Here is a 23,107-nt window from a genome sequence, read left to right as displayed (position 1 = left end):
CAAAGAAAAATCACACTCACACAGATACTCCCCTGAATGCACAAGAACAACGGGTTGAATGTGTAAGCCTTACTTACTCGCTCGCGAGAAGCAACATCGCTTTGTTGTTGAACTGGAAAATCTCTTCCGCAGCTACCAGGCGCCTCCATCGGATCGGAGCGTGCACGTGTGCCGGATGGTGTTGCTCTTCATCATTAAATCAATCGAAAAGCATCCCTCCTCCCCAATTCGGGAAGGAGGGGGGCAGGGCATACCGTTTTGGTTCGGGTGCGCTCTTTTATGAAATTGTCAATCAGGTTTTCCGGCCGATGGCGTTTTGGGGGAACGTAAAACCATTTTGTTCGCCTGCGTTGTTGGGGACGAGTTTGAGTGCACGTGTGGATTTTTTTTTATTAAACTGAATGAAAAATGTGCATGTGTGTGTGTGTGTGTGTGTATGCAGGGACTGCTTTTCACCAATTTGGGTTTTAATTATATAATTAGGAGCGTAATTCGCACATCACTGTTCGGCGGTGGGCATAAGCGATAATAGCGCACAAATTGTTCCGTGCGTACAACATGGCGATCATAAACGCACCCACCGTGGGTGGGTGCAAAAATTACAGCAAAGCAATAGTGGGAATGCGTGCGCACGTAAACACGTGTGTGTGTACGTGCGTATACACACACACACGCACTAATGCAAATCGACCGAGGACCTTACATTGGACTGTAGTTTGTGGAAAGGAACGCAAGCTTTAACCGTTGATCGTTGATACGCTGATGAAAGCGTACTTTTGAGCATCCGGACATTGGGAGCATCCTGGGGGTGGACTTTAAATGTGATGAGGGAGGTGGTAGGATGATAATCTTGGTCCACGACCTGCCAACTGAATTACAAACCGAAGCATTCATTGCCGAATGATATGAAAAGTAAAAATGGTTAAGTAAAAAGAGGCCTTGCTACGGCGAGCGGTCCTAGGTTTGCTCGAAAAGGCGGAATGTGATGTTGCGGGTGTGTGCTGTGGCACAAAAAGAGCTTAACGATTGTGGGGCACGCGTGGGCGATTGATGCGAGTCGCACTGCTCGATGCATTATTGTTTTAATTATTCCACGATTACTTGGTGTATTTTGCGGGAAAAAGGGGGCAGAGTAAAAAATCTTTTGCGAGCTTTGCCAAAAATAATCTGCCATTTATAGGCTTAGTTAATGTGACAGAATAATTTGAGAATATTTAACCATCGTGGTGTGCGTCTGGGCCAGTCTGGTGGAGTTGTTGTGCAATTATACTGCCAAAAGAAAGAGATAGTGAGACAGTAAAGGAAGTGGTCTAGTGTAAGAAGTGGAATGTGATCCCTTAATAGCTTTGTTTTATCGCTATTCGTTGGTTAGATACAATTACATCACCTTCTGATGTATGTGCTCGGTAAATGACTACTAGTTGTTTCGATTTTTGTTCTTACAATTCCGTACATCTCGGAGGAACTGACGGAGTACACTTACATCTAACGCTAGGAAACGAACTTGCTTTTGCTTGCTTTATTATTTTTTTACAACCATTACTACACACCTCTGGAATGGTTATGCTACTCATCCGACGTAGACGTGCTCCGTTTTTGTAGTCTTTGGTTCTTAATCGAAGCTCCGAAGCAACTCGAAAAGCGATCCTCTGCGACCGCTCACCTAATCCCGATCGCCGTGATGAAACGGGTGCAACTGTGATGCCTCGTGCAGCCCGGACAGATGCGGTGCATCGTGTAGCGCCGCCAGATGTGCCTGTTCGCCCAGGTTTGCCAGCTGGGCCGGATCGTACAGTGACATCTTGAGCCGTTTACACTTGGCCCGCCGATTCTTGAACCAGAACTGCACATTTTTGCTCTCCAGACGGGGGAACTTTTGGCTGTGAGGATAGAGAAGGTAAGAGAGAAACCGCGAAATGTTGAGTGTCAGTTGGGTTATTTCTTTCCCTATGAGCATCCCGTTTCCCCAAAACTACCTACCGGTAAGGCATACGGTTGAGATCCTCGGTGTACTTCAGGATGAGATTATGCGATGGGTGCGTGTTCATCGAGAACCACTGCTCCAGCTTCGGCACCTCGGTGACAGGGTCGATGAAGGTGCGATTACGCTTCCGCCGTTCGTCACTGTTGAACGAAAGGTTTAGGCCACCCTGCCCGAGCGGACCGTGAGCGGCTGGGTTGAAGTCACTCTTTAGATGCATACCAGCCGCACCTTGCATCGCTGGGATGTAGTGTGACATGTACATGATCGAGTGCGACAACATGGGATTGTTCATCGGAAAGGGCAGCTGACGCTTGGAGTCGGGTGAAGGTGACCGATAGTCATCCATGTTACTAACGTCCGGTTCGTCCATATCGAGATCCTCGGAGGCGGGCGAGCGGGATGACCTTTGCGGTGAGCTGCTCCGCTCGTTGGAATAGTTCGATTTCGGCTCATCGTTCAGTGTGGAATCGTTGGCGGACTCGTTGTTGCCATTATTGTTGTTGTTGTTTGTGTTGCTACTATTGTTATTGTTGTTCATACTGAGCCCCGTGGCACCGAGCCCAGCACCATTGTTATTACCGCTAGCGCTAACTCCATGGTTATTGCCCGAGTTGGAATTACCCGAACTGTGCTCATGGTTGGGCGAAGGTGACGGCGGAGGACTCGCAGACCCAGAATTGTTTTCCTGCTTGATCGGTGTCTGATCCGAGGGCGTTAGTGGATGGTTGCGCTCGTGGATCGTGAGCGACAGTGGAAGCTGCGGCGACATTGGCCTATCGAGCTCGTCGTCCATTTCATCCTGCGACAGATTGTCGATATCTTCCGACGGAGCACTCGGCGAACTCTTCATATAGTCCGCCTGGGACAGCATCATGCTAGGTGTTCCGAACCCGTTCGTCATCCCCTGCCGCATCTCGGCGCGCTTTTGGGCGGCCCGTGCATTCTTAAACCAGTACACCACATTGTTCACATCGAGCGGTTTACGGCCGCGGCGCGACTCGAGCGAGTTAAGCTGCACCACGTACGATTGAATCTGCTGGCGGGAGGGATGTGGATTCTCCTGGAACCAGCGCTGCAATTTCGGCAGTTCCATCTCCGGATCGAAGCTCGTTCGCATGCGTGTCTTCTGGTTGGGGTACTGCGAGTGGACGGTCTGCAGTGCCGGATGCACAACGAGATTGTGATGCTGGCTGGCATGGTGTGCTGCCGCTGCGGCAGCCGCTACCGCACCTCCATCACCCACCAGCAAAGCCGCATCCCGTTTGGCGGCGTGTAAACTCGGAAAACCATGACTAGAAAAGTCGAGATGATCGTTCTGCTGTGGGTTGGCAAACGGCAGTATTTTGTGAGCGATCGGGTTCGGTTGCGGTGCCAGCTGGTTGTTCCACCACTGGTCAAAGTTACGTCGCGTCTCCTCGGGTATTTCGGGCGTGAAGGGGAACGTGGTCTGCAGTGGGCTGCGACATATTTGCGATAGCGTTATCTGAAAGTAAACCGTTGCGTGCGAGAGAGAAGAAGAGAGTGAGTTGGTGCAGATTAGTTTCCGGGGCACGGTTTTAGCGCGTTTACATCGCACGAAGGGTGAGATTAGGCGGCGTGTGGTAATCCGCAACCACTTGGTAGGATTACCACACGACCTAGTGGCCACGTTTAGGTGTCACAGTGAGCTATGTACGGCGTAAAGGTAAATAATGACTTTTTATTAGACTTTCCGCTTGATATCGCTAGGTTACTAACACGACCGCTTCGGCCTGCATGGATTGCGGTCCGCGCCCGAACGACATTGGATAATATTTACGGTGATCTTGAGCTGTAAAAGGCGGCAAATTACACACAGAAACCCCGTTACCCACCCGTTCTATATCCGTATTATTGTATCAGCAAGTGTCTCAAGTACCTATTCGGCACAAACGGTGCCTGCTTGTGGTGTGTTATATAGGCTCACGTTGTTGGTTTTCGTTGTTTTGTTTTTTGTTAAATCATAATAAGGGATGTGGTTGATTTTGATTTATCTTATCACACACGGATGGTCTTTCGCTTCATTGCCTGTCCGTGTTCACTTCAAACGGATACGGTGGGTCAATACGACCCTAAGTAAAGGCTATGGCTAGATGAAAGGAGGTCTAGATAGGTGCGTTTAACTCAAATCAACCTTCGGCAAACGTGCGTTTTTTATCGCGTGCGTGCGTTTTGTATACATTGAATCGAATTGGCAGTTACAAAGAGATATTGTGGACCGGGAGAATTCTTTTAATATCTTAACCTCAAAGCGACTCATCAATTTGAGTTGTATTTTGTACCTTCACAAAGGTCACTTAGAGAAAATATTTGTAAATAATCAAATTAGTTGCTAAAGGTCCTTCGCCGACGGGAATATGATAAACATCCTTCAATCCGCGGGTTTTATTGATAGCAAATTGCTTCCATCCTATTTTTTCTAAGGATCCTTTCCCACTCAACATCCTAAGCTTATTAGGATAATCAAACCTGATTCCGTTCTCTTTACAAGTACAAGTACAAGTAAGTTTTGCTAAACGAAGACGGCCAGTTATTGTTGGTGAAGTTTTGCTTGCAACCATCTCGATTGAACCGTTCCCGATCTGCGCACGATCTTCGAAACGCTCATAAGTACCTGTTGGAAGAGTTGGAAATCCTAAATCTTCACCTTCACTCAGTATCGCTTGCTATAAGCATTTCGCGAAGCTCGGGCTGAGGTTCTCATAATAAATAGATTTGTTTTTCCCGAAAAGCTTCCCCTCTCCAGTTCCCCCACCCACCGGTACCCCCCCATCGTGCAAGTTCATCGCCATCGTTCAGCAATATCTTTAAGACGATTCGCTCGCCGTACCGTATACTGGCAGCCGGGTTGGTGATCCTTTCGGATTCGGGATTCCAAATGCTCCCACTTTCCACTCTTGTTGGGGATGAGTGTGATGGAATGGTAGGGGTGGGAAAAAGGCTTAACCAGTGGCAGGAAGATTTCAAGTGTCTGATGTATTATAAGCCATTCAGAAGTTGCTGGGCAGGAAGGGGCAAGGATGGGAAGTGAATTCGAGTAGGAGCGGTATTAAGGATCGCTTGCCAATTCCGGTTTGCGCTTAAGAAATTCCGAACAACACGCAAGGATTCACATACATGGATTCGCAATGCCAACATACACAGACACACACATACACAGACACAGTGCGGACGTCAGTGAGCGATATCAAGCACGGCTGCTTTTGTCCATACTCCTGAAGATGTGTTTATCTCTTGGGATATCGTCGGCCGGGTTGTTGGTAGAAACGGAACGGAAGGGTGAAGGAATGTGGAACAGATCCGCTGTTAAAAGCCTCCACACTGGGAATGTTTCAAAACAGTAAGGTGGACATAAACGTTGGTGAGTAGTTGAGAAGGTTAAGATTTATGAGAATTTATACCATTTAAGATGTCAGGTTTGGGTGAACGTGAAGAAATGTGTTACACCAGTTGAAGCTTTCAACATTTAATGGTATTTTATATTTTTAAGTGTACTCCCGTCTTGTAATATCAATATTATCGTGTAACTTTGCACATCACTGTACGTCTTAGCTTGACGGCACTCTGGACGATACCCCATCCAAAGCATGTATGTGTGTGTGTGTGTGTGTGCAGGGATTGGGATAAATTCTTATACTTAATACTTCTTATTTGTTTGTCTGATAGAAAACCGTCGAGACGAGATCCTTCTTTGCCCTTCTTGCTCATCCTTTCGCACACACCCTCCCATTACCTCCCTGTCATAATGCGTATTTGCGCCATTTTCTGCAAATCCGCTATTTTCAAGCTCACACGATGACGACGACGACGTCGACGATAGCTGGGGAAGTGTTCTCATGCTTGTAAGTGTGCTTCACGAACACGGGCCCGATGTCGGTGCCGACCTTTCTTTAAGAAGCACACTGCCTTATGCCGTCTTAAGCCGGTCTCGGTATCGGTATGCTAATGTAAGCTCGGAGTTTTGTTTGCGTGTATGTGCGTGTATGTGCCTGTACATGTGTGAGTGTGTGTAATCATTATCATTAAGAAACGATATTAATTTTAATTTCCCTCCGTAAGAGATTACCGGGCAAACTTATAATCTTTCGAAATTCGAAATCTTAATTCTATGAAATATAGCTTGAACCCGGTTGATGGTTAAGTTCTTGCCTTTGCGTGTGCGTGTGTGTGTGTGTTTGCGAAATCGGTCGTCAGTATCAAATCGGATCAAGATTTCAGTCATTTGTTTTAGCACAGCCATGCGTTAGACTGGTTAAGACGGAAGTGGATAAATCGTTGCTCATCAGACGTTCGGTGCGAAATTGAACTCTTCTCCTGTGGCTGCCGGCCAACGCATCCGGTTGCTGTAGCAGCAGTGAAAAGTCCGGACAACTTATGATTAAAATAGCGTAGACAATGCTTATAGCGTGATATATCTTCACCAATCAGCAACGGCTTCTTCAACGGGGAGATGTTTTCGTAGTCGCGTTGAACAGTGTGTTGCAGCACCATAAAATCAATCACCCTTTGGAGAAGGTTAGCCTGGAAGCCGGTACCGTGGTGGCTTATGATTGATTTCAATTACCCCAATAAAACATAAAAGCCACTGTGTATCAATCAGAGCATCAAATCACGGCTCACGAGAGGGCGCACGTTGCCCGGTAGCTGGTGCTCGCAAACGACGAATCTGAAGCACAGCACACAGCTTTTATGGCAGGTACTTCAATCTGATTCGATGTGAAGAGATTGTTGTTGCGCTAGAGCTGGAGGATAGCAAAATCGTATGTGATAGGTAAGCTTTTTTTTTCTCTGTCTCTGCACGAAGGCACAATACCACAAATCGTGTGTTTTATCTGAGGGTTGATAACACATTGGTAGCTCATTACATGGTTTGATAAGCGGGGCAGTAAGTGAAGAATTTTGGTACGAGATAGGGTTATAACTAAGCGCTCAAGATAAGACTATCGATTGGGAAATACGCAATATTTTATCCTCCAAATCCTGATGAACTTGGGCCACTAATGTGTACTTCAAAACTTTAGAAGCTAGAACGAAAGGCCTCAAATTAGTGAGTGAGAGTATTTGACACACCTAATCTTATTGTGTTACTTCACTGTGTTGATTGTTAATGCAGTACAACTTTAAAATTTTCCCTAGTCCCATTTACCAAATGAACAGATTTGACTCAAAAATATCAGATTAACGATGTTCTCTGCACGCTACATTTAATTTTCCCAAAAAGCAAAGAAAATGCAAAACCTATTCGCAGCATTAGCGCGACTTTTAATCAAAATTCATTAAATCTCTATGCAGATGGAATGAAAATATAGCCACCGCAATGAGCAGCAGTTAAAAGCATTCCTGAGACTTAAAGACAGTGTTTAACAGCGTGTCGATACGATGCCAATGGATGGCATCTCTACGCACTCCACATTGGGGAAAGCGTTGGAAAAGAATAATTTAATTAGAATTAGCTAAGTAAAACCACTATCCGCGCGATAGAAACGATGTGGAATGTGGACAATCGACATCGAAAACCGGCCTTCACTGGGCAATGTATTTTTGGTTTGTTTTGCCATGAAGCAGCCCTTCCAGCTATTGAGCACTGAAAGTGAACCATTCCTGAGATGGCATCCAGCTGCTGTAGAATAAATATTTGTGCAAGGAATTTACCATTACTAGCCACGGCCACGGTGGAAGCATCTTGACTAGCGATATGCAAAGCGGAGTATTTTGTACCACCATTTCGGAAAAGCTTACCTCATCCAAGGGGCAACCAGTCGATCGGAGCAGCGTGTGCGACTGGAGTATGAGCAGCTTCAACAGTTTATCCTTAATTTCGGCCAGCTGGGACGGTTTGTTGCGCAGGATCGTAATCTTCAGCGTTACGACCGAGGTCAGCTCGCCGAGGATGTCGCTCACCGAGACGAGCGGATTGTCCGAGATGGCATCGAGTGACAGGGACTTCCAGTTCTTGATCGATATGGAACCTGTGGTGAAGAAGAGAAATGGTGGAGAAATAAATAAAAGTTGCGGCATTTAAGATGAAACGACGGTTTTTTTGTTTGAAAAAAATAGATCCTTAACACGTACCTCTAGCTGCATTGGAGATCTCTGTAGAATAGCCGAGCCGCTGTAGCGCGGTCGTAACAATATCACAAAATGGTGTCGCAGCCGGTATGATGACGTAGCTGTCCGTTTCGATGTTTGGCCGTCGTTTCCAGGGGCTGCGGGTGTCAAAGTTGAGGGTCGCTTGCAACGAACTGACGGACTCAACGACGCAATGAAGCGGTAAGGATTTAGCTAAAGAGAAACGAAAAAAAGGGAAAGAATAAGAAACACAATCAATAGCTTCACTTCCATTTCCGGAAGTCTGCCTGCGCCGCCGTGATGTCACTCAAGTCGAAAGCATTGCCCAAGCCTCACTCCCACACGTTTTTCGATAAAATCTTTCAATAATCTTTTCTCCCCGAGACAAACTCATCCTCAGCGGCTTCCGGTTAGTTCTCCGCGTGTCGGTTCAATCGCTCGCTCGAAACGTCAATTCGTAGGGAGTGGATTTTTGCACAGCGGGAGAAATTTAAATCCCTCATTGAAGGAAATGTTCGGGGTCGGTAGCTTCGCTACTGCTCGGCTAATTCTATTTTGCAAAATCATAAAGTCAACATTTTAAAACCGTTTCATCAGGGACGCTTCGGTCGCTTTGGAGCGCAAGCAAGCTTATAGTTTTTGGAACGGAACGGAAAGCAAAATCACTTAGAGAAAGTTGCCAATGCGGAAGTCTCCTGAAGCCCTCTTCGGTGGGTCCTAAGATTTTGCAGGAGAAGACGTAGCAGGGACGTAAAATTATCTCTTCATTAAATTTGATTCCCTTCAGACACTCCTTGGCTTTGATTGAGACTTTCAAGTCATCGTTATAGGTGACGCTGGGTGGAGATGGACGTGACGATGTTGGTACAAATCGCTCTAATCCTTCTGGAGTGATAAGACTCAAGGGTAGGAAAAACGTTACTGATGGCTGAAAAATTGGCAGGCTGGAAAATCTCTTACGATACGCCTTTTAACCTTCAAGGCACACTGTCACAAACGACAGCCAATCCGCTTTCCGCCGTTTGACGATCAAGCGCGACAGGTACCGATGGGTTTTTTTTGGCTTTTTACGCTTGGCGGTAGGATTGTCAGAAGGAAATATCTTTCACTTTGCTGCTTTTCCGATGATAATCGCACTATCTGTTAGAGCTCTTTGCCCGCAAGGATGACATGCTTGCTGGCACCGGAGGACTTTGATTGCTCAGTGCAGTGAAGTTTTGAACAATTTGTAACCATAGTCAATCGAAATCAAAGCTGATGGTGCAGAAAATCGCTGTAAATTTCAAAATTAAATGTTTGCTTTTCCTGGGAGTACTGCTTCATATTTTTTGATGGGCTCAAAATTGAGATTTCAGAAAAAAGCAATTGATGAAGCTTAGATTGTATTAATTAAAATACACTTTTACTTGTACAAATATCATTCTGAATTTATGTTGTAAGTTGAGCTCTATAAAACTCCTCAGAGTATCTTCCAAAAAACGTTGAATACAGGTGTAGCTCATAAACAGGACATAATTCTTGGAGATTACTTCATTCTTAAACTCTTTTTCCCTAAAATCGAATAGCCTTACCTTTGCTAAGTACGGATAAGATAGAATCCTTTACTAAGCTCGGGTAAGAGATAGAAACTCTTAATGCGGGAAAACCCACACAGCACGCCTCCCGTTTCGCAGAATTTTTTTTTTTAAAATGTTACATTCATCCACACACCATACGAGCAGGATTGGCTAGGAGGAGATTGTATTCTAATAATCTTCTGTAGGTGTGGCTGTGTGCGTTTGTATGGGGTCGGATTTGTGTGAGTTAGTATATTTACTAGACATCACCCTGTATACCCCGTTGGTGATAGTTAAGGCATTGGTGCTCTCAAGATTCATCTCCAAACCAACGTCAATGTCCTGTTCTTTGTAAACCACATAACATAATCGTACCGTGTGACGAACTACGAAGAATGGATAAAGTGAGTAACAGAAAAGGATAAAGGAAAGGTGACCGAAGACAACACAACACAGGTTGTTTGTGTGAAAGCAGATTCAACCCCTTTTTTTTTGCCTATCCCACTCGGAAAATCCTCGATCCAGGAGACACACACACACACCTCTTCTTTCTCTTACCGGCTATGAGATGTATTATAAATAAAGGATGAAAGATTTCCACTCATCCAACTTAAGAGGGTTCGAGTCTTCGGGTATTCGGATTAGCGCCGTCTGCTTTGGTGTGTTCCCGTTGGTTGGGGAAAACTCGTACCGTGGAATTCACGAAGCGGTGAAGCAGTGGGGTAGAATTTTTCTTCTGCTCTGCTCTATTTTATCCACTTTACCATTGACGTGAATCTCGTATCGTCGTGCTAAGGGATGAAAACTAAACCACCTACTTTGGCTTTTGTTAAAAGGATATCCATCTATCCCATCGTTGAACCGCCGCTGAATGTCGTGTGTAAAGAGGTTTACTACACATCCAGCAGGAGAAATAGGGTGTAAAATCTTTTTTGTGAAGGATGCATATTTTTCTCTTAGTAGAAGTTTTCAGTTTTTGAGCTCAAATTTGGTAGATATCAAACAGTGAATATGTGATTAACGCTTGCACGCGCTAAGGATTTCCTTAAAAAACTATTTAATTTATGGTAAACTTTTATTCATACTTAAAGGATTGGTAGTGCAGGAGGGGAGGAGCGTGTAATTTGTAACGTAACTGTTGAGTATCATTAGTCGAAAAAATGAACATAAATAAGCACTCTCCCGAAACGTTGATAGTGTTTCCTCTTGAGTCTATGGCTTTTGACGATGTTTCAAATGGTACGAAAAGCTTATTTACACAATTTTCTTCTTTAAAATCGATTGTGTAAATTCATTACTTCCTCCAGGAAGAACAAAGCTTCAAAAAATCCCAAACCTACCTCCTGCGTGCTAAACGACTCCATCAGACACGGTACACGCCTGCCGCCTGCACTCGATCGAGGCATGCAAGCATTCTTTTAATCGTCCTTAAAAACAACAGCAGCCTTGATGCTCGTTCAAGAATGCACGCTGAGATGTTGCTAAGACGGGCGAAAGGTGTTAACTCATCCACCGTGGGCAAATAGAAAATGGTAAAGTGCAAGCAACTTTCTTAGCATAGGGATTCGATAGTGTTGAGCACACCACGAGCATCGTAAGCACGAAGAACTACAGAGGATGCACTGCTGCTCTGCTGATGACGACGGTGAACAGATCTGACACGGTACTATAATAAGACGGACCTGAACCTGCAAGCGCTCATGACGGCGACGACGCCGACGATGACGATGGTAATCGTCGGGTGTGCCAAAACGAAACAGGGCAAGTGTTATTATGATTAAAAGGGAAGTTTTTCGCTACTTTGGCCAAAAATCTCCTTTCTCTTCTGGCGGGATGGGAAATTTATTTGCCAATCGAGAAGCAAAACCCAGCTCCTCCCGGTTCGTGTGAGTGTGAGCAAGCTGAGAAGGAAGCGCTGCCTGCTAAGTCCCTAGTTAAGAAGCATCATCAGGATTGCGACCGACCTCAGGAAAACCCTAACCTTCCCTCGCCAGTTTGTATGCAGTTTTGAACGTTCATCTATGGTAAAAAATGGGAAGCAAAGCGCATAGAAGCGTTTTAATTTGCATAACACGCTTTTGGGGGAAAATAATTGTAACAGCATTACTGTACTGCTGCATCGCACACCAGGAACTTTGTGTTATCGTAAAGAAGCTACTGGTACAAAAAAAAAAAAAAAAGGAAAAACTGATGGAGCAAAGCCGTCGCTTGTCAGTGCGAACGGTATGTCAGGATTTGGAGTAAAATTTTGCTTTAAGAAAATTTTGAACACCAAACCAAACCGAACCAAGCGGACCGAATCCCATCAAAGGCAAACAGGGGATTGAAAGTTCGTGAACTTTCAGCGGCGACGAAAGACGCACCATGTACGGTGGCGTAGCTATTGTTCTGCACACATTTTCGGTTGATGTTTCTTAAAGTGTAGTGTTGCAGATAGGAATGGCATGGCACGCCACTGAACCAACCTCATACAGCCGACAAGATACGACTTCTGATTCCCCATACAGCCGAACAAGTAACGTACTGGCAAACGTAAGCGGTGCATTATTAAATGTGTCCCATTTTTCCCACCCCAATAAAGCATTCCCCAACCCTGCTCGACGGGTGGAAGGTAAAAATTCATCATCGTAATACGGTTCCACGATCCTTGTAGCCACAGTGTGGCAAGGGCATGTGTGAAGGTTGCCCCGGTTGGGAAGAATATTTTAATTAACCCCTTTTTGAGAGAGATTAAAGTATTTACGAATGTGTAAGCACTGATACTGACCACCGGGTGACTTCTTTTCCCGTGTGATGTTTCTCTTACCCTCGGTAGCTCGCTGGATGCTTTATATGCCGGGTTCAGACGCAACCCAATGCGCCACTCACCCAACCGAGAAAGGGGTTGAGAATTTTGCTGGAGCTTCCGTACCTATACACACACACATACACCACGGTTCATGGTCAGTCCTTTCTTCAGGGTGGTCAGTTTTACCCTTCAACGGTCTGCTCCCTTTCGGTGCTGCTCCTGCTAAATGATATGAAATATGAAGTGTAATCCCCTATGTTAACTCGATAATACCTCTTTAGCCATGGGGGACGCTCGAGGTACACATCTCGATGTGTCTTTTGAATCCGTTTCCCTGTGCTTCGAGTACTTCTCGAAAGCAGGAGCAGGAAAAATTTAAAACTATTAGCCCTAGTGCTCGCTCCCGATAACTGAGCAATTGGGACATCCAGGGGCAGGAAACGGGGTGCCCCGTGGGTGGGCGAAGGCGACAGTGACCTTTTGTGGTGTAGGATGCGTTTTACCTCGGTGCCTGTTCGGTGAACGGTAGTTCCGATAGTCCTTGGGAACAAAATCCCGTTGGTCCTGACGACGGACGGAAGTCAGGATACGAGAGTAGCGAAAGCTTAAATCCCAGGACCCCCAACAACAAACTGATTCTGATTCTTGCTGATTGTCGACATGTGTTAGCTTAACCCCTGGGTTCATGTGGGCCATTACGGTTTTGCACGAGCAGCCGCTGCAACGGTTTTCCTACTACAGGTAGTCGTTCCGTGCTCTTCACTGCTCAGCTGACCAACCGGGCAGGATGAAGTCACCAAACGTATGTCTTTGGAACCGAGATATCGTCAAGCATTCGGTGGAAAGAGTTAAAAGTTTTAGCTTCCTGTGAGCTGTCCAGTGAATCTCGTTCGGGATTTGAGGACTGGTTAGGGATTTAGGTGTGTCTTCCGTGAGTTTTTGCACGAGTCGGTTTTGTGTGTGTGTTCCAATTTTTGATAAAAATGCTTCTTTTTTGCATATTTCAGTGAGCTTTTCCACTTTCCTCAGATCGAATCGAACCCTAACAAAATGGCTTCCCAGAGATTTGCCCAAACCAGATTTCATATCCACCGCCGCCACTTTACTTACGGCCAAACGTCTTATGGCCAAACGTCTTATGCAAAAAAAAAGGGTTGACTCATCTGTTACGAGTGCCGGTTTATGCTTGGGTTTATATTCCTCACGGATTTATCGGAATGTATGCTTAAGCGGCACACAGGTGTCTTCCAGCGGCCAGGGAGCACTGGGAGCATCTTAAAACAATTCTTACCATCCACAGCCAACACCCAACTCTACCCGATTTACAAGCATTTCGCACAGAAAGCGAAGATGCTAAAGATGTCGTTTGGCTCCTTCTTAATCCTTACCGAAACCCCAGAACCGACCGGTCGCAAACGGAGTGAAGGATTTGTCACTTTCTCCAGCTGTGGTGGATGCTCTGTGTGATGCCAGTAACGCTGTAACGCTTCGCCCGTGTGTTTGTGTGTTTCCGGTCATCCTGTTTGGTGTGAACCGGTTTTGGGGATGGAACCAACTAATGCTACATAATCGTCTCCGGTTCGCCGGACAAAACAAACACCGTCCTCACCGACCAGCTCTGCACATTCTCACGCCACCCGCACCCTAGTGGCTTACCTTCTCGAATTCGAATTCGTCTTGAGAACACTTTTCTTGAGCAGTATACCTTAGACTTCTCGTGTGTCTGTGAATGTATGCGATAGAGGGGCACTGGAGGGCTTTGTTTTCCTTTCCCAAAAAAGAGGGAAGAGAGACCCTAAGGTGGGGGGAAAACCTCGAAGCCTTAGAGGGATGCGGATTTGTGCGGAACGAAAATCCTTTTTCCATCAGCGAGCGAGCTTGTATCGATTGGAGTTCGGTGGACACAAATCGGACGGACGGAAAGGAGTGGTGTGTGTGTGTGTGTGTGTGGATGTGTGCGAGTGTGACTAGGTCAAAGGCAAACAATGGTGATTTTGGTACGCCCCGGTAAGAGCGCGGTACCCGATTAGATTTCGCCAAATAAACCAACTGAAACGGACTAATCCATTTCGGTGTATATATTCACGGTGGCGGAAATCTGTCAACTCGAAGCGATAGACTTGCCACAGAGTTTCACCTCCTACCGGACACACATATACAAAGCGCCGGTTTCGGTTTCGAGATTTGTCACCTCCGATACCGAATCCCGTTTCTCGAGCTCAGCGGACAGTTTTGGTGGTTGTGATGGTGCCGGTAGAAAGGATAGATTGATACAAATCCTATCGCCTGCGGCAGAAGCACCCAAACCTCCGATCGATGCGACCAGGGCGTATCGTGCAGCGGGATACGGAAAACATCGCCAGACCGGGATAACGAAAGCCACTTTCGCAAGCATCCTTTCTAACCGGGTCGAAAGCTGAAGGAGATTTGGAGAAAAGTTTCACATCGATATTCTCCCCCGTGGTCTCGTTAGTTCATTGTTGACCTCCGGACAAACGGTCGGGATCGAATGGTTGGATTGTGATCGGTTCGCTTGCTCCAGCCACTGCCGGAGGTCACCGCAGGTGGGCTTGGGAGAGGACATACGAAAACGGGAGGAAGTTAATCTCATCACTCAATTGCCTGACCGACAACCGAACAGCCAGCGGAACAATTGGGACGAAAATGTCGCATCCGTCGCCGAGTTCACTTTCGTTGAGGGGACACTAAGAGTGACAAAAAAGTGTAGCGGCTTAGCTCACTGGCCAAACACTAGCAGGGAGCAGTAGTATGATGCAGGTGCCAGATTAGAGCTCCGGCTCGGTATCCGCGTGCGAACGGATGCGGATTAACGGGTATTGAGAGGCAAACCAATTGGCAGCTACGAATAGGGAAGGATCATGCTTGGCGGTTTCGATTTCGAATCACTCCAGATTGAAACTATAAGGAAGCGTTAGATGTGTATTGGGCATTTATTTAATCACCAATTTTAGTTGTAGAATTCGTCAAAGGTGTAAATCCCAATTTACTACACATATTGAAATATTTCGTGTGTTCGTATTGAAATATTTCATCAAAATTTAATTTATTCTTCTTCGATTAGTTTAAACTAAATTTCCAGTTTTTGAGTAAACAAAAAATGTTTAAATCAAGCATTTATCAATTATTTATTTAAAAAAATCCCCCCAATAAGTTGATTTCTTCACCAAATACAGATATTCAAACTGACCGTTTTGTGATTTCAACTGTTGCGTTCAGTTTCAATTCCCAAATAAGGATAGAATTCACTGGTTTTTCGCTTCGAATTTTCTGTCGAACCGTTTCCTGCATCAACCGAATATCCGGTATCAGTTCATGAAAGTCAATTAAAATAATTCCCAAAACAGCTGAGACAAGCGTTGGTGTGGAGATAAAACTTTCTTCTCCAAACCCTCGGATCTTGATCCTGCTCCCATGCTTCTCGTCTAAAGCTTGAGGAAAAGTGTGTGTGTGTACTTGTGTTTGTATATGTGAGTAAAGCAGAAATAGCTAGACAGAGCGGTAAAACCATACCAACATATCCTCTTCCACGAGCATTATGGTCGCCCGGTTCGGGCACCATCGATAGTTTAATCCTTCGGGTAAATCCCTTTATAGAAAAGTAACCCAAACCAACACACCGCACGATTTACTTCCCCGAGTGCCTAACCCGTAAGTCACAGAGAAGCGAACAAACACAAGCACACGAACCGGGGGAGAAAATCTAAGCCGGATATCCGTCCGTGCCGGCGTTGGTGCCGAGTTGAAAGACGAATGAATGAGTGGCTGGCTGGATGGACCCGGCGGTGGATTAAACTTTGTCAAATATAACCCAGGCCAGCGAGAGACAGTGAACAGCGACTGAGCTTGTCCCGCGATACCGTGCATCCATCGTGCTGCTCGCTGCCAACCAGCTATTTACATTTGGATATTGCCAACTAATAAGGTGCTCACAAATCACTCTCATCATCCCGTTCAGATCGGCGTTTGGTTGCTTGTAGAACGGCTATGTGTGTGCGTGTACATCATCGACATCGGTTCCGGCCAGTAAACGCAACATGTGAGAGCCCTTCCGTACCACGTGGCAAGACACGAGTTTTGCCCATCTCGTGCCCCCGTTCAGAAAAAGCCACATTGATGCCAAACACTGTACGTTAAGTCTGGGAGGCTTGAAGTATTGGAAATACGGAACGTCTTAAGATGCTGGCAGCCCTGTAGCACTGTAGCAACGGGTAGAACAGAAGTGCGTCCCGGAGAAAATCTCAACTAATTAGAATGGGATAAGCCGGTGCTCACTATGTGGCAAAAGGGGGAGGGAGGAAGGTTAGGAGGTTAGTTCTTTGCCTTTGGTTAAAAGGGGGGGGGGGGGAGGGGGGGGAATTATTTCTTCCATTTAATTCCTTTCCCTCTCATATGCTTTCCCGTACCTCGTTTGGATATTTCGGAAAGTCGAGATTTCCTAGCCCTCTATGGAGCTTTAAGAACACAGGGAGGAGGTATTAGGAGCCACACACACACACACACACACACACACTCACAACCATGTTTCTTGTGCGATGAATAATGATAACAATAGTAAAACTAGTAAAGACGACGCCCGATAACGATAGGATGCCGGGACGACGACGACGGCGACTGCTACCGATTGGATGGATCAAGAACCTGGCAGCCTTCCATGTACCATCTGCCCCCCACTCCACCACTCGCACTTCGATACAAGGATCTTATTAAGGCGGTTCGGTTAAATCGTGTCGGGTACGGTGCTGTTCCTGGCAACGGCCCACCGATTCAGCCGATGGCCCAGCTGCGGCGAGCCCTTCGGCAAATCTGCAAACGGAAAGGATTAAGCAATTTGTCGGTACCGGTGTGCGTTTCCGAACGCTTGTTTCGATTTGTGTGCGCGCGTGGGCTAGCCTCCACGGGTTCGATAAGAACTGCGCGAGGGTTCGCCAGGGGAGGAAGAGAGTGTGAGCGTGGGGTTTACGATATGTTTATCGTGCCTGCGACGATGAAACAGTTCCTTCGATTTCGTTCTCCGAAAACCTTTCACACTGGTCGTGCACCTGTGCTCACTAGACCTGTACGGGAAAGGCGGGAAAGCCTTCGCCGAGATGGGCTCTGGGCTGGGAGATGAGAGCTTCATTGTAGAGTGTTCTAGATTGGGCCGTTGGAAGCTTTGGCTTGGCTGGCTGGCGGTGAATCGGTTGGTGTATCGGATGTTTAAGAAGATGTTTAAGAATATATTTATTTGATTAATAATACCTTTTAACTCTTTCTCCATTTCCATACGCCATGCGACGCAAGAGGGGACCCGGTTTGCGAAAGCCTCCCTTCTCAAAAGGCTCGAAGCAGGTTTCTAGCCGTGCTAGAATCCTTTCGAGGCAGCACGACACAGTGCTATGCGTGGCGGTGCGTGCGTGTGTTTTCGGAGCCTACAGAAGACGGTTGATTTAGAACGGGTAGACTATCGGGCGTCTCGAGCCCACGGACATGCGAGATGAGTTAATGTCGACTACGAAGACGACAAGCAATCCGGTTCCTAGAGCGTTCCGAAATCCTTTCGAGCGTTTGAGAGATACCGACAGCAGACCGACGCTGCTACATGCAAGTAGCCAAGGTTCTCTTTGGAAGCGCTGAAGATTTAATCAGCATCGGGGACGACAGCGAAGGAAAGGAAAGGTAAGGAGAGAGATATTTAGAATTCTTCCCTCCTACCACTAAGACACACACACAGACAGTACACATCTTCACCCGATGAGCTCTAAGTGCCGTACCGTACCCAAGTGGAGGGATTAGAGACTTCAGGAGCGATTTATGGAAAATTATAAGAGCAAGGATAATGATGGTGGGCTCGCGTTCCTTCCCGAATGGACTTGTTGGTTTTCGAAGATGGAATTATGCCTAGCTGTCTGAGTGCGTGAATCGAAAGATTGGTTCGACTGTGATTGGTCGGATGCTCGGCGATTACAGTTCATACATCCCCGGTTCCAATAGTCCTTACGTAAAGTCCGTCCCCTCTAGCTGAGATGATGACGTTTGGCGGTATTCGCCCTAAGCCTTGCGCAACTATAAAATGAATGATTCATTATAATTGCTTTCAAAATCCTAAACACACAACAACAACATGAAAAAAGTTCTCCACCTTATCATGAAAAGCGAATCCAAAATGTGTGATTAGCAACCGTTGGTACAGTGACTTTTTTCTCTCTCGCTCTCCCGACTTCGGGCGCACAAGGATAACAGGAAGGACACCCTTATCCTATCGTCCGGTAGCCCGGTAGTATTAAATGTATATCTTCGCTTTATCGTGCTTCTTCAGGAATCGTTAATAAGCCTGCTTGTCTCCGCCGCCACGCGGCTTCTTCCGCGAGGAAGACTTTGAGTGGAACAAAACATAATCCGACTCGATTGATTTTGTCTCGGCTAATTCTTCCTTTTCCACCACGAGCATTCCAGCGGTATTTAAGCGCACTGGCCAAGGTTGGTATACTTCCTGCCCGGCGCTTAAGTATGTACCGTCATTCATCCCGAAACGCTGGGAGTCGCTCGCCCGTTTTTTTTTTTTTCGGGCCAACTTATTTTGGAGGTTGTCACTTTGAGCACTTGGGACAGGAGGGGTTATTTTCGGCAAGGGATAAGGATTAAATCCTTCATTAAAATTAATTCAAGATAAGAATTAAGAAAAACAAAATCGTTCCTTTCGTTGTGTTTTCGGCGCAAGGGCAGGGATTGGATGATAAAGTCTTTGGATGGTTAACAGGATGGAGAATTCTGGGTATAGTCATGATAGACTTTTTAGACGAAAGGGAGCAAAGAGTTGCAAACCCATATTTTATCTGCTGATTATCATATTAGAGAATGAAAGGCAAAGAAAATGAATTGCAGTCCATCAAAGAATAGAAAAGGTTTAAGGTTTATAAAATGGATGGATTGATTATTGTAGGAATTAGTTAAAGGAGCAAAATTGACAAGTTATACGCTTGCGATTTCTTGCAAACATTTTTTGGAACATTAAGAGTTCTTGCACTGCCATTACAGGCCTTACTAGACTTCGTTTTATTTCAGCTGATATTACAGCTTTCAGCGTACGGCGAGGTAGTCCGGATGGGACTCGATACCCGATTCTTCCTAGTGAAGATCAGCACCGCTATCGCCTCGACCACTTGCTATGCAAAGAGGTAGGAGCTTCAAGCTTAACTCCCTATGTAAATAAAACGGAGCAACTAGTTAAGGATAAGGCATAGGGTAAGAAATTTTCCAAAAATGTCACCACAAACTGAGAGGGATCACAGCAAACGATAAAGAAAGAAACCTTCCCTAGCAGAAATGAGTGTAAGAGAGATAAAGGCTGAATACCGTGGGAAGGAAAATATCATTCAATGAGGAAATGAGCGATCACACAGCCTTCTAGGCGGTTTATTCCAGTTTGTTTCGTCTTCTCTCCATTTAGCTTCCTTCCTAATAATGCCAATCGAGCGGATTATTGGCGATATCATTTATTTCATCATAACGATTATTGTTTCCTATTACTGTGTGGAAGCCAAAAAAAAAGAGCCAACCCTGGGGGTGCAAAAAAAGTCTTTGGTTGGTGCCTGCTTTAAGCAGAGATTTTTGTAAACGTGGAAAACTCCAGTATCTTCATGACTTGGATTGAAGGTTTTTCACTTCGCTTCCTGATTATTGTAGCCAACCGTACTGGCTCTCTCTCTCTACCTCCTTCTGCTTCTCTTCTGTAGGCTGATGAAGGCTGATCGATCGATGCTGATGCAGTGGAAAATCCTATCCCCAATGCGCTTTTTTCGTTTCGTTTCGCTTTAAGAGCAAGATGGGCAAGGAAGGAAAAAGGGGCAGCTCGGTTTGTGCGAGTTCATCATCGGCTCAGTCGCGTAATGCGTTCACAACCCCCGGTTGCACAGCGATACTCGCGTAAGTGGGTGGTGATTATACTGAGTTTTCATTCCTTTACTCTCTCTTTCTCCCTCTCTCCCTCTATTTCTCTCCTTCCTTCTCAGCCTCGTACTTGCCTGTTCCGCTTTTCATTTTTTCCCTCGTAAGATAGAATGTGATTTTATAATCGAAACAGTCAATCAGCATTCTGGAATAGAGACAGCATTTCTCCTGGTCGTCATCGCTTTCCACTTCTGTCACCTGTACCACCCCTCGGCATGGAATGCATATTAGTGGCATTACCATTTGCTGCTTATTGCCGCATTCAATAATATAAATTTAATTCCATAATAAGCGGATAACTTGCTGCGTAACCGTGTATTGGTTGGCTTTTGTGCCATTTGGCGGGAATGGAATTTTCCACCACGATTTTTTTTTTGAGTAGATTTCTCGTTCTTGCTCATGAATGAATCATGTTGGTAGCTTTATGTTTTGGTTTGGTTTTCTGTACTGACGTTTTACAAAATTGCATCGCTCGGTGAATCACCTTTGGGGCGGATTACGGATTACCGATGAAACGGATTGATTGAATTGTGTCATTGAAATGGTTAAAATGTATAAAATTGATGCCTTTGAGTATGTAGCTCAAAATCAATACGTGAAATTCATAATTTCACGTAAAATTGTGATTAAAGTTAGAGTTATAATATTATTACCACAGTATCAGGATAACATTTCTGTTTTGATAATAAAAAAACATTAACCAAGCATGCCTGGGAGAAGGAAAAGAATAAGGAGGAAACGGCTTATTTATCATTGTTTCACTCATCACACATAGTGTTAAAAATACGCCAACATGCCGTCTTAGTTGATAATAAATAAAAATTAAATTAATAATAATAAAAAAATGCTCACTTTATTTAAAGTTAGCGAAAAAATTAAACACGAACTAAACAATACAATCAAACCATGCGTCATCCCAACCAAACAACGGTCGTATTTGTAAAACAGGATACTTTCACCGTAACAAAAAAAATCCTTTCCATAATCCTTCTTTACCCGTAGACCACGCCAACCGTACGCCCATGCGTGGTTCAGCTATAATTACCATAACCAGATCAATTAGTTGCCACCGATGAATCAAACCCACGCAAACAGATGAGTGAAAAGTGCACGAAAGCATGCAGACTGCATTGTTCAGTACTGCAACGTTTTTTCTCTCTTTTTTCGTTTTTCACCCTCCTCCGTTAGCAGCAGGTGATAATGAGTGGCTGGGTGTCAATAATTGAATCGAAAGAGGCAGTACAAAATACTCATGCGATGCACTGGACAGGTAGGGAGGGAAGGGGAGGAGGGGGAGGGGGGGAATGGTGCTCCCGTGTCGCTCCCTTGCTTCGCCAGTTTTTCCCACAGGCAAAAACAAAATCAAAATAGTATAGGCATTAAGCGAGCAAAAAAAAAAAGCTTAATTCGCGAAACCAATCATTGCCCATCGGTCGAGGGATTAATCTTATAAGCTTTTTCACTCGATACTTCCCGCCGATTACGCAAGGGATTTGTGGCCAATTGATGGTACACAGCGGAATGATGATGATGATGATGACGATTCGATAATTACGCAGGTGGTGTTTGATGGGGATGAAGGGAGATTAAAAGGAAAAAGAGCCAAACCGATGGCACGGTGGAAGTTGCGATGAGATGTGCGTTTGGATGGATTTATAATTAAATATTCACATTCTTTTTGACTGCACGTTCTGGTAGAATGAGGAAAAGTTTAAAGCACGAAAATGGGGCTGGAACTCGCTGCGTGGCGATGGAGGCGCCTAGTTCTTTGTAAAATTTGGTTTGAAACATTTTTAGCTGTAGAAAACTGTTTAACTTAAACTGTTAAAAACTTGTTTATTTTTTTTTTGCAGTTCTTTCACTACTGTTTAAGGCATGCATACTCTTGGCAATTTGAATTTTTTTTTTACTAAATGCCATTTAAAACAGACGTTTCGAAAAGACAAATGAACGACAACATAGTTGCAGGTATTTCTACCAAACGTAAGTGAGCGAGTAAGTCCCCATTCCTCACTCTGGTTAGCTAAAAGCGCAGCGCATTAGTACATGCGGCTTGCACCCAAAGCAATGCCGTTTGTCGTCTGCTTAAAAAATCAATACACTAAAAGAACATGACACGTAAAAACGCAAGAATAAAGGCCACGCGAAGAAGGAGATTATAAATTTTAATACCCAAGTGCTGGGTTGGGTTTGAAGCAGCTTCTACCGGCCGCCACTTCTTCCCTCTAGGCGTAACATACGATTGACCAGCTCCAGGTATATTGATTCGGTAAGGTGTCTTGGAAGTCTAGAAAGGGGTTTATGGTTACACAGCCGAAGTTTGCCACGTTGAGCTCCCGTTGGCCAATGGCTTAAGTTGTGGTAGCTGTAGGTCATGGGGTGTAAATCAGATTCAGGGTGGCTTGTGTTTTTTTTTTTTGCATAGGGGAAGCATGAAAGTGTTGGAACCGGTGGAATGATCCAGTCAGTCGCTTCATGGATCGGAGTAGTTGAAGAAGTGAAGCAAAAAACCTCGATGTAATGTGATTATGAGTTTTGCAACTGAGCCTAAGACACTGCAAAGAAAGGGGGTAAGACTTACATTCCACAAGGTAGCAGGAGTTGAAAATCTGTTTAAACAAATAAGATTTCTAGCGTGTTAGGGTTGAAGAAGTTCCGTCGGTTGAAGCATGTTATCAGAGCGCGTCAGCACGGTTGAACTGAGGATTTTGAACAACAGTTGTAAACTCAAGAGAGAGAGAGAAA

The 23,107-nt window shown here is 45.3% G+C and overlaps 2 protein-coding genes across 2 annotated transcripts in view; one reads left to right on the top strand and one right to left on the bottom strand.

Moving 5' to 3' along the window:
* Positions 1 to 1,659: 1,659 nt before the first annotated feature.
* LOC126561564 (uncharacterized) overlaps positions 1,660 to 23,107 on the bottom strand; it is an 85,601-nt gene continuing 64,153 nt past the window's right edge. Inside the window, exons 3-6 of the mRNA XM_050217786.1 lie at positions 8,075 to 8,284; positions 7,742 to 7,971; positions 1,981 to 3,467; positions 1,660 to 1,880 (exon numbers count right to left, since the gene is read on the bottom strand). Of these exons, the coding sequence (XP_050073743.1) occupies positions 1,664 to 1,880; positions 1,981 to 3,467; positions 7,742 to 7,971; positions 8,075 to 8,284 (2,144 nt within the window). The 3' untranslated portion in view covers positions 1,660 to 1,663. The remainder of the gene's footprint in view (positions 1,881 to 1,980; positions 3,468 to 7,741; positions 7,972 to 8,074; positions 8,285 to 23,107) is intronic.
* Positions 5,806 to 23,107, top strand: part of LOC126561735 (semaphorin-2A-like) — a 624,320-nt gene continuing 607,018 nt past the window's right edge. Inside the window, exon 1 of the mRNA XM_050218043.1 lies at positions 5,806 to 5,811. The gene's annotated coding sequence lies outside the window, so the exon portion shown is untranslated. The remainder of the gene's footprint in view (positions 5,812 to 23,107) is intronic.

This window comes from Anopheles maculipalpis, chromosome 3RL (genome assembly GCF_943734695.1).
Source record: "Anopheles maculipalpis chromosome 3RL, idAnoMacuDA_375_x, whole genome shotgun sequence".
Taxonomy (NCBI): domain Eukaryota; kingdom Metazoa; phylum Arthropoda; class Insecta; order Diptera; family Culicidae; genus Anopheles; species Anopheles maculipalpis.
The sequence above is the reverse complement of the archived record's forward strand: the minus strand, read 5'-3'. Positions and strand labels throughout refer to the sequence as shown.